Source organism: Camelus ferus, chromosome 1 (assembly GCF_009834535.1).
Source record: "Camelus ferus isolate YT-003-E chromosome 1, BCGSAC_Cfer_1.0, whole genome shotgun sequence".
Taxonomy (NCBI): domain Eukaryota; kingdom Metazoa; phylum Chordata; class Mammalia; order Artiodactyla; family Camelidae; genus Camelus; species Camelus ferus.
Genome location: NC_045696.1, coordinates 88349701 through 88362002, shown reverse-complemented (window position 1 = coordinate 88362002; position 12302 = coordinate 88349701). Strand labels below are relative to the sequence as shown.

The 12302-nt window shown below is 36.6% G+C and overlaps 1 protein-coding gene across 4 annotated transcripts in view; it reads left to right on the top strand.

Moving 5' to 3' along the window:
* Positions 1–12302, top strand: part of NMD3 (NMD3 ribosome export adaptor) — a 191253-nt gene that overhangs the window by 47333 nt on the left and 131618 nt on the right. Inside the window, exon 17 of one of the 4 annotated variants that reach the window (XM_032484999.1) lies at positions 6926–7056. The exons of 2 other annotated variants lie outside the window; for them this stretch is intronic. In XM_032484999.1, coding sequence (XP_032340890.1) covers positions 6926–6933 — 8 coding nt within the window. In that variant the 3' untranslated portion in view covers positions 6934–7056. Of the gene's footprint in view, positions 1–776; positions 968–6925; positions 7057–12302 lie in introns of those variants that run through there. One more of the 4 variants, XM_032484974.1, reaches the window with a different exon arrangement.

Genomic DNA, 12302 nt, shown 5'->3' with positions numbered 1-12302 from the left:
TACAGGCATATTTTGTTTTGTTGTGTGTTGCTTTACTATACTTTGCAGATATTGTGTTTTTTACAAATTGAAGGTTTGTGGCAACCCTGTGTCAAGCAAGTCTGTTGGCACCATTTTTCCAACATTTGCTCACTTTGTGTCTCTGCTTATTTTGATAATTCACAAAATATTTCAGCTTTTTCATTATTATATTTGTTAGGGTGATCTGTGATCAGTCATCTTTGATGTTACCTTTGTAATTGTTTTGGGGCTCCACAAACTGTGCCCATATAAGATGGCAAACTTAATCACATGTTGAAATGACAACAAAGGATTTAAATATTACATATATTATATAAACTTAGTTAAAAAAGCAACAGTAGGGTTTGAGAGGATTGATTCTAATTTTGAAACAAGTTCTATTTGTGGGTAAAATGCTGTCAAACAGCATTGCATGCTTCAGAGAATCATTTGTGAAAAAAAGTCAACAATGTGGCAAAATTTATTGTTATCTAATTTTAAGAAATTGCCACAGCCACCCTTACTTTCAGTAACCACCACCCTGATAACTCAACAGCCATCAACACTGAGGCAAGACCCTCCACCAGCAAAAAGATTACAACTTGCTGAAGGCTCAGATGACAGTATTTTTCAGCAATAAATTATTTTTAGATCAAAGTATATACATTTTTTTAGACATAATGCTATTGGACACTTACTTGACTACAGTATAGTGTAAACATGACTTTTATTTGCACCAGGAAAACAAAAAATTCATATGTCTTGCTTTATTGCAGTACTCACTTTATTGCAGTTGTTTGGAACCAAATCCATAATATCTTCAAGATATGCCAATAAACTTAAGAATTCTTCTGCAAGAGGGAGCAAGAAGAATGGAGCAGGTGTACCCATAGAAAGCCTCAGAATCACTAGCAGGGCTAATGAAAGGTATTTCTTCCTCAAAGGAAGTTAGTAAAGACTAGAGGAGGATACTGCTACTTCAAATGAGAAGACAGCAACACAAAACTTCAAGGACATGAAAAATCAAAGAAAAATGACTCCACCAAAGGATTATAATTATCTTCCAGTAACTGATCTCAAAAACGTGAAATCTATAATTTACATGATAAAGATTTCAAAATATCTGTTTTAAGGAAATTTAATGAGTCACAAGAAAATACACAAGACATTTCAGCAAAATCAGGAAAACAGTACGTGAATAAAATGAAAAGTTTAAAAAAGAGAGAGAACCAAACAAAAATTCTGTAGCTGAGGAATACAATGAGTGAAATGAAAAATGCAGTGGAAAGCATCAACATCAGAATGGATCAAGCTGAAGAAAAAAAAAAAATCTGAGTTAGAAGACAGGAACTTTGAAATTATTCAGTCAAAAATAAAGAAAAAAGAATGACAGAAGCCCATGTGATTTACGATACCATGAAAAAAAAAGTACTTTGTGAATTATTGGAGTTCCAATAGAAGAAGAGGGAGAGAAAGGGGCAGAAAGCTTATTTAAAGAAATAATGACTGAGAACTTCTCAAATCTGGACAGAGATTTGGATATTCAAGTTCATGAATCTCATAGGTCACCAAACTTGTAAAGATTCTTCCGAGACACATGATTAAAGACAAATGGAGAATCTTAAAAGCAGCAAGAGAAAAGAAGCTTGAAACTTACAAAGAAACCCCCATAATGCTATCAGTGAGTTTCTCAGAATAAAGCTTACATCAGGAGAGAGTGGGATGATAATATTTAACATGCCAAAAGAAAAAACACTGCCAACCAACAATACTGTAGCTGGCAAAGTTATCCTTCAGAAATGAAGAAGAAATATGACTTTCCCAGAAAAACAAAAGCTGAGGGAGTTCAACACCACTAACAATGCCTTACAAGAAATACTGGCAGGAGTTTTTCCAGTTGAAATGTAAGGATGCTAATTAGTAACATAAAAAATGTACAACACACTTGTAAGCCATATGAAAGATAAACTCAAAATGGATTAAATGTAAGACCTGAAACCATAAAAATCCTAGAAGGAAACATAGACAATAAGCTCTTTGACATCAGTTTTAAAGATTTTTTTTTTTTTTTTTGGATTTGTCTCCTCAGCCAAGGGCAACAAAAGCAAAAATAAACAAATGGGACTACATCAAACTAAAAAAACTTTTGCACAGTGAAGGAAACCATCAACAAAACGATAAGGCAACCTACTGAATGGGAGAAGATACTTCTCAATGATATATCTGGTAAGAGGTTGATATCCAAAATATATAAAGAACAATACAACTCAATATCAAAAAAAGAAACCTCATTAAAAAATGGGTAGAGAATCTGAATATTTTTCCAAAGAAGACATACAGATGACCATCAGACATGTGAAAAGATGCTCAGCATCACTAATCACCTGGGAAGTGCAAATCAAAACCACAATGAGATATCACCTCACACCTGTCAAAATAGCTATTATCAAAAAGACAGCAAATTACAAGTTTTGACAAGGATCTGGAGAAAAGGGAACCCTCATGTAATGTAGGTGTTAATGTAAATTGGTGGAACCACTATGGGAAACTTTGGAGGTTCCTCAAAAAATTAACAATACAACTACCATACGATCCAGCAATTCCACTCCTGAATATTATCTGAAGAAAGTGAAAACACTAATTTGAAAAGTTACATGCACTTCTGTGTTCATTGCAGCACTATTTACAATAGCCTAGACATGGAAGCAACCTAAGTGCTCACTGATAGACAAATGGATAAAGATGTATTATATATATTTACACACACACAATGGAACATTATTCAGCCATAAAAAGGAATGAAATCTTGCCATTTGTAACAGCATAGTTGGACGTAGCAGGTATTATGCTAAGTGAAGTCAGTCGACAAAATAAGAAAGACAAATACCATATAATTTCACTAATATGTAGAATCTAAAAAACAAAACAAACAAAACAGAAAAGACTCAAATACAGAGAACAAACTGGTGTTTGCCAGAAGGGAGAGGAGAGGGCAAAGGGGTGAAAAAGGTGAAGGGGATTAAGAGGTACAAACTTCCACCTATAAAGTAAATAAATCATGAGGATGTAATGTACAACATAGGGAATATAGTCAATAATACTGTAATTATGGTAACACTTGGTAACCAGATTTATCATAGTGATCATTTAAATATCAACTCACTATGTTGTACACCTGAAACTAACATAATACTGTATGTCAATTATAATTTAATAAAAAAAAAGGAAAGTGTAGAACATATTGGTAAAGATAAGCATATAATTGAATTCAGAATACTGCAATAGAGTGGTGTGTTAACCACTTAAGTCTAGTGTAAAGATTAAAGGACAAGAATATTAAAAATAACCATGGCTACCCTAGTTTGTTAACAAAAACACAATATAAAAGAGGTAATTGTGACATCAAAAACAAAAAAAGGGAGGAGTAAAAGGGTAGAGATTTTGTGTGTGATTGGAGTTAAGATGCTATCAGCTTAAAATAGACTGTTACAAGATGTTTTGTGTAAGCCTCATGGTAACCACAAAAGCAAAAACCTTTAGTAAATTCACAGAAAATAAAGAGAGGAGAATCAGAGTGTACCATTATGGAAAATCACCAATTCACAAAGGTAGACAGAAAGAGAGGAAAAAGGAAACCGGCACTACAGAACAGCCGGAAAGCAATTAATAAGATGGCATTAGTATGTCTTTAACTGTGAATAATTACTCCAAAAGTAAATGGATTGAATTCAGCAATCAAAAGGCGCAGAGTGGCTGGATGGATAAACAAATAAGACCCGTCTACATACTGTCTATAAGAAGGCTTATTTCAGCCTTAAGGACACGTGTAAGCTCAAAGTGAAGTGATGGAAAAAGATATTTCATGCAAGTGGAAAACAGAAGAGAGCAGGGGTATATTATTCTCATATCAGACAAAATTGACTTTCAGCCAAAAATGGTACCGAGAGACAAAGAAGCACTCAGGCTCATTCCCAGGCAGCAATCTACACCACACAGTTCTCTCTTAATTGGGAACCATGCTCAGGCCACATTTTACATGAACAGAATGCTCAGAATGCAACCATAGCCAAGTCAACTTTTTTCTTCTGAATCCCTTATGAAGAATATCTCCTGGAAATATTCCTGGCTCTCACACTTCGGCCATGGGAAAGCTAAGAGCTCCCCAACTCATCTGTTTGGCCAAAGAGTGGTGTACAGAAATGGCTGCTACTGTGAGGTTGGCATATTACCACATGTGGACGACACATGTCAGTCTGTCTTTGGGACTGGGAGAGTTTCCCATATTCACCTGGAGCTTGACTCACCTTGTTGGCTTCTGTTGCCCTTTCTGTGGCATGTTTTCTGTTCTGCTAGATTGCCTTTCACTGACTGAAAAGACAGCCACTCACCGCTTAGGCCTGTGCAGTCACGTAACTCTTGGTTCTAAGTGGGAGCCCCATGTGTCCTGATGTCTCTCACCAAGTTCCGCGCTTAACACTTGCCTTTGTGTTAGGAAGCATGGAGTTTTGAGTTCCTCTGAGGCATTAAAATAAGATGTTCTCATTAATAACTGGCTTTCCTGTCCTTGCTTTGCTGTCAAGAGAGAACTGGATAATAGAACCTATGATTTGTTGGACTGGCTCTTTTAAGAACTGACAGAGTGATGATTTGATTCCAGTAATGCTTTGTTCTTACTCTGTATTTTGACAGTTCCATCTAGCTGTGCCCCAGCTGGAAGTGACTCTTAGTCACTAATTCTAAACTCACTCCAAGAGTATAAAACGGTACATGTCACCTCAAATCTCACTGGAGTTACCTTTGTCTCCATAACGTAACATAAGATTTTCAAAGTCTTTCTCAAATCATTACCAGAAGATTGAAAAGTTCCCACAATTTGCAGGTTCATTTTTTTGACTGACTGACTTGCCCTTGCAGGTGTTTCAGAGTGACCCTGCTGTTGGTTGTACAGTGATGAGTATGTTGGTTAATTCATTCAACACATGTTTGTTGGGTGTCTGCTCTCTGTCATGTTCTGTTGTAGGAGTTGGGAATAGTGCAGTGAATAAAACAGAAACTTGCCCTCATTTAGTGGAGGAAGATAAGACAGAAAAACAAAGGAAATAAAGTGATTGGTTATTTGAGCATGAGAAGTGCTCATGAGAAGGAGAAACCTGCATTGGGGCAGGAAGTATATAGGCTGCTGGTTTGGTGGAGTCAAGTAGGGAAAGCATTTCAGTTTTAAATATTGTCTGGAAAGGCCTCACTGAGAAAGTGACAATAGAACAAGGGGAGAAAGGAGTGAGCCACATGTACAATGGGGGGAAGAACTGGGTCAGGCAGGGGGAGCAGTGAGTGCAAGGGCCCTGAGGTAGGAAATGTCTGTGACGTTCCAAAGCAGACTGATGATAACATTAGCACACAGACACGGCACGTGCCTGACTCTGTTCTAAAGGCTTTACAGCCTTTATCTTATTTAGTCCTCTGTATTTCCCCAGACCCTGCTTATAGATGAAGAAACCAAGGTACAGACAGCTTAAATAACTTGCCCAAGATTACTCACCTGGAAAGTGACAGAACCCAGGCTGTCTGGCTCCAGACTCTGTATGCCAAACCACTCTGCTCTGCTGCCTGGTGTTGAATCCTTTGGAGACGCGGAAGGCACTACTTACCACTTTGCACTGTGTCACTTCGCTTTCAGGAGAAAATATTTTCCTAATCTTAATATTGACACTAGTCGTGCCTATCTTGAGCCACTGGTTTATTTCAATCTAATGGACACTGATCTGTGACGACTGCTGATCGTGATTTTACATTGGCCATTGAATATTTCAAGGTCCACTCATGTCTTTTTCTTTCATACTTCATGTTGTTATATTCTGTCTATCATTATAAACTATCTTACATCCTTTTAGATAACAGGGAATAATGGATGAATAGAAATACATTTTAACAGAAGACTCAGAATACTTAGCAGTTTGGAACCAGGAAGCAAGCAGCCCTGGCTCTGGGAAGAGCGACCCTCCAGCTCGGCCTTGCACAGCTAGGATTCCCACTTCTCCATTCCCACAGCCGTGGCCCTTCTCCTGTTGTTCATACTCAGGGTTCCCACTGGAGCTGACAGAAGGGGAAAGAAGCAGGCTTCTCTTTGAAATTCCAGCCCTGACTCCTGCAGTCCATGTGCCAGTAAGGAGCATGGCCTGAGATCAAACAATTCATACCCTGACACCATCTATCTGGAGTCTCAGACCTCACATCTCCATCTATAAAATGAAGATAGAAATAGTGCCTACCTCCTAGAGTCTTGAGGATTAAGTAGGATGATGTTCACACACAGTGCACAGCGCAGAGCTGATGCATATAAACACTATGGAAATCTTGGCTGTTACTAGTTACTCTTCTTTAACTAACAACAAATAAAACAAACCACTGTCTTTAAAAACAAAAACCCAGTGCACTTGGTTGAAATCTGGCTCTCCATCTTATCCATCAAATGCCCTGTGGTGCCTCTCTGTGGTACCAATCCCTTACATCTTGGCTCCTAAAATGGATACAGCCTATTGGAAACAAAATAAAACAAATACGAATAGTGAATAAAGCAAAAGAGCACAGCTAGTTTCTGACTAAAAGCTTCAGTCATGCTAAAGATAGAGCTTTGCAGAGATGCCATGAGTGAGAGGACAAGGTGGGGAGATGTGTCCTAGGTACCTGTGCTTTGTCAGCTGGTCCTCCTCCCCTCAAACCGTTTACAACTGCTCAAGAATACTCTAGGCTTCTTATGAAACTGGCATTGACTTTTTTAGGATTGTTTGAAGTTCAAGAAGAAAATTATCCCACAAAAGAAGCTTAAGAAGTTCAATTAAATATATTTTAATGAATTGTGTTAGAATAACACATTTTTTTCAAAAAGCCTACAGTTCTAATAATTTTTTTCTTTTCATCCCATAAGAATGTTGAACCCTGACCTTGGAGAGGAGTGGCCTGGTACTGTGGAAAAAACATGTTCATTGAGCACAACTCCCAGCTCTGCAGGTGAGGGCTGTAGAAAGTTCTGTCAAGGCCACAGGCTCTTCACCTGTACAATGGGAGTAACACCTACCTCACAAAGGCTATTGTGAAGATTGTGGCATGGCTCTAGGAAAGCTCCTAGAAGGTAAATATTTAAAATAATGTTAGTCTGATTTCTTGGAGATTTTTCTTCAGTTATTTTATTTTCTGCCACATCATTAGAACTGCTTTATTATTCAAGATTTTTACATCCAGTTTATGGATTATCAAAGCCTGTTGCTAATAAGTCTGTCTCTTGCTAATTTTTAAAATTGCAGTATAACTACCTGTCAGCCTGTCAGTTATGAGATATAACAGATGTTTCTACATCAATATTGCTGAATGCCTTGGTAAAATGGTTATATGAAAAAGTTTGAAACTATAGTTAAAATGAAGCTTTTTAAAAAAAAAATCTGTGGACAGATTTTATAAGTTGGTAGGGTTTTTTTTTTTTCATTTTTAAGGTTTATTTTTTCCTGTTTTATTCAATTATCACAAAAATGTGAAAGTCAGAATAAAATCACTCATAATCTATTGCCTAGAAATAACCACTATTAGCTTTTAATTTTTTTCCTGTTTTATATGACTTTTTCCAACTAGAAGTTTACCATAAGTACTCTACCGTATTGCTAACATTTAAATTACTTTCATAATGGTTATACCACAACCCATATAAACATTTTCCTAATTTAGACATCAAGGTTTTCTGAAGCTTCTCTGTAAAAAATGTCTTGGATGTAAGCCTTTGTCTGCATTCCTGATTAGTGCCGGAGGATAAATTTCCAGAAGTAAAATTTTGGGGTTAATATCAAGTATCTATTGCTTTGTAGCATGTCTTCCAAACTTACAACCTAGTCACTTAAAACAATAGCAATCATTCATTTGCTCACAGTTTTGCAATTTGGGGACAATTTGTCTCTGCTCCACATGATGTTAGCCGGCTGGGGTGACTTGACGGGGGCTAGAGATCCATTTCCTAGGTAACTTTCACATGACTGACAATTTGGTGATGGCTGTTGACTGGAGCCTCAGTTCTCCTCCAACGTGGGCTTTTCCAGTGGGTTCCAAGAGGGAGGAGGTGGAAACTGGCATTCCTCTTAAAGGCCAGGTCTGAAACTGGCACGGAGTCTCTCCCGCCACTCTCTCTTGGTCAGACTGGTCACAGGCCACGTTCCAGAGGGTGGTAAAATAGACTACATTTCTTTGTCAGGAAAATGACAGAGAATTCGGTGACATATTTAATCTGCCATAGTCAAAGAGCATATTGTTGAAGGATCTTTATTCACCTCACCAAATCACTTTCTAGAAAGGTTATGCTGATATGCAGTTCTACCAGCAGTGGATGAGAATGCTCATTGTCACACTTAACCAACATCAAGTATTTAAATTTAAAAATTTCTACTTATTCAATATGTAAAATGTGGGATATCATTGTTTTACTTTGAATTTGCTTTATTATTGATGAGCTTCCATATGTTTGGTAAAAATTTGTATTTTTTCCTTTGTGCATTGTCTGGGCAATTTGTTTGTGTTAAACCCACAGGATTACATGAGTTGTTTATTTATTACTGACATTCAGATTGGGTCATATTTGTTATAAACATTCCTTTCATTTGTCTCAGTTAAAAATACAAAACTGTTCCCTCTTAATTGAGAAGAAAATAGACAAAACTATTTCCTATGAAATTCACATGATTTTCATAAGAGTTGTAGCCATACATTGGTCTCAAAATGTTGATTTCTATATTACAATAAAATATTTAGGATCTGTGTCAATTTTACTCATCTAACATGTCAGGAGGAATCTAGGAAATAACATGAGTTATTAATTATCTTTATTTTCAAGGGACTGAAACAAAAGTGATTTTAAATAATTTTATTGGGACAGAAATGGAGGAACAAAGCTGTGTCATCATCGCTTAATTTTCTCTTTATCCTTTTAGCTGTCTGGTGGGCAGGCCCCTTAACCTCTCTGACCCTCAGTTTTCTTAACTGTAAAATGGGAATAAGAGCAGATATGCTGTTGTCAGAGCAGACAGTTAGCTAGATACGAGCAGAGAAGGGAGGCATCAGGTACATCTTGTGGTGACAGGCATCCTAGAGGCAAACAAAGAAAGGTAGGAATCTCCAGCATCCAAATATAGCCTTTTTACTCATTATGCCCTCATTATAATAAAATTAGCATTGCAAATGAGAAGTACCCATCACGCACCAATGCCATGACAGTTCCAGGCAAGACCAAATAAGGACAAAAACTCCCCCACCCCTCAGGAAGGCGGACTGGGACGAAAACCAGGAAAGATGACCCAAACCCCTCCCTCCCCAATGAATATTCTGCCCAGTCATTTTCACACCCCATATAACCAGCTTGCCAAAGGAACTCAGAGCATCTGCTCACCTGAGCCTGCCTGCTCTTCCTTCTGAGAGTGTACTGTTGCTTACTAAATCCTTGCTTTGCTTTTTTGTCCTCCATGTCTCCTCTCTGAATTCTTTCTGTGATGAAACAAGAACCTACTCTCCAGTAACATCTGTGAGGCCTGGAGAAGATGTCTTTGTTTTGTTTTTGTTTTTTAAATTTGCATTCTTTTTTATTGAAGTATAGTCAGTTTACAATATTGTGTCAATTTCTGGTGAACAGCATGTTTCAGTCACACATAAACATACATATATTTGTTTTCATATTCTTTTTCAATATAGGTTACTACAAGGTATTGAATATGGTTCCCAGTGCTATATAGTATAAGCTTGTTGTTTATCTATTTTGTATATAGTAGTTAGTATCTACAAATCTCCAACTCCCAATTTATCTCTTCCCACTCCTTTTATCCCCTGGTAACCATGTATTTTTCTCTATGTCTGTGAATCAATTTCTGTTTTGTAAATATATTCATTTGTGTGTGTGTCTCTCTCTCTCTTTTTTTTTTCAGATTCCACGTATCATGTGAGTGATATCATATGGTATTTTTCTTTCTCTTTCTGGCTTATTTCACTTAGAGTGATGATCTCCAGGTCCATCCATGTTGCTGCAAATGGCATTATTTTATTCTTTTTTATGGCTGAGTCATATTCCATTATATATGTATACCACATATATATCCATTTATCCAATCACCTGTCAATGGACATATAGGTTGTTTCTATGTCTTGGCTATTGTAAATAGTGCTGCTGTGAACATTGGGGTGCATGTGTCTTTTCAAATTATAGTTTTGGAGATGTTTTGAGGGGCCCAGCACAGGCAGGGCCTGGTGTGTGGTGGGCACCATTATTATTTGCCTCTTATGTTCTGCCTCGTGAACCAAGAAAGACCTTACTGCAAAGAGTCAAAGCAATTCAATGGAGGAAAGATAGTCTTTTCAACAAATGGCACTGTAGCAGTTGGGCATCCATAGGCAAAAAAATAAACTATGACCTTCTCCCCATATCTTATACAAAAATTAATCCAAAATGAATCAAATTTCAATGTAAAATGTAAACCGATAAACACTTCTAAAAGAAAGCATAGGAGAAAATCTTTTAGACCTAGGGCTAAGTAAACAGTTCTTAGAAATTACACCAAAAGCACTATCCATAAAAGGAAAAGCTGATAAATTGGACAGCATCAAAATTAAAAACTTTTGTGCTGGAAACACTATTTACAATAGCCAAGACATGGAAGCAACCTAAGTGTCCATCAACAGATGACTGGATAAAAAGTTGTAGTGTGTGTATGTGTAAGTGTATGTATGTATGTATGTATGTATGTATATAATGGAATATTATTCAGACATAAAAATGAAATATTGTCATTTGTAGCAACATAGATGGACCTAGAGATTATCACACGAAGTGAAGTAAGTCAGACAGAGAAAGACAAATATTACATGACATCACTTACATGTGGAATCTAAAGAAAAAAATACAAACGAACTTATTTACAGAATAGAAACAGACTCACAGACATAAAAAACAAACTTTTGGTTACCAGGAGGGATAGGGGTGAGAAGGGATAAATTGGGAGTTTGAGATTTGCAGATAATAACTAATATATATAAAATGGATAAACATCAAGTTCATAGTGTATAGTGTAGGGAACTATATTCAATATCTTGTAGTAACTTATGGTGAAAAAGAATATGAAAATGAATATATGTTCATGTATGACTGATGCATTGTGCTGTACATCAGAAATTGACACAACATTGTAAACTGACTATACTTCAATTATATACACACACACACACACACACACACAAAGAAGAAAGAAACGGGCAAAAGACTAAGAAATATTTCACCAAAAAGGAGATACAGATGGAAAATAAACACATGAATATATTCAACATTATTAGCCATCAGGAAAATGCAAATTAAAACGACAACAAGATATCCCACCTATAAGATGAGTTAAAAATAGTGATAATATCAAAAGCTGGAGAGAATGCAGAAAAACTGTATTTCTCATATATCACTGATGGGAGTGGCATAGCCTCTCTGGAAGATAGTATGGCAGTTTTTTTTATAAAACAGAACATGCATTTACCATAATGACCCAGCAGTGGCACTCTTGGGCATTCATCCCAGATAAAGGAAAACTGATACTCACACAAACATCTATACATGAATGTTTATAGTGGCTTTATTTGTAGTAGCTCCAAACTGGGAAAAGTCAAACTCTGATACATTCATACCATGGAGTACTACTCAGCAATAAAAAGTAATGAACTTCACACACAATAACCTGGATGGATCTCAAGGGCATTATGCTCAAGGGGAAAAAATCACTATTAAGAGGTTTATTACTTTAAAACCTTTGAAGGTCTTACATATACTTTATAATTCCATTTATATTAACATTCTCAAAATGACAAAACTATACATGGGGAACAGACTAGTGGTTGCCATGGGGCAGGGATATGGTTGGGAGGGGATGTGAATATTAACAAAGTATGAGAGGGATCCCTTGTGATGATGGAACAGATCCATATCTTGATTGTGGTGGTAGCTACCTAAGTATATATACATGGGATTGCACATGCATATACTGCATAGAAACACATACAAATGAGTGCATGTAAAAACTGATGAAAATTGAACACAGTCAGTAGTCTTGTTAACAGTATCATACCGATGTCAGTTTCCTGTTTTGATATTGTATTCAAGATGTCACATTGGGGGAAGCTGGGTGAAGGGTACTATATATGTTTCAAAATAAAAAGTTAAAAAAACCTAGGTAGTGAGTAAAACGCTTATAAAACACTTGGAAGTATCTGTATTTATTAATAATTTGATTAAAGGCAATAAT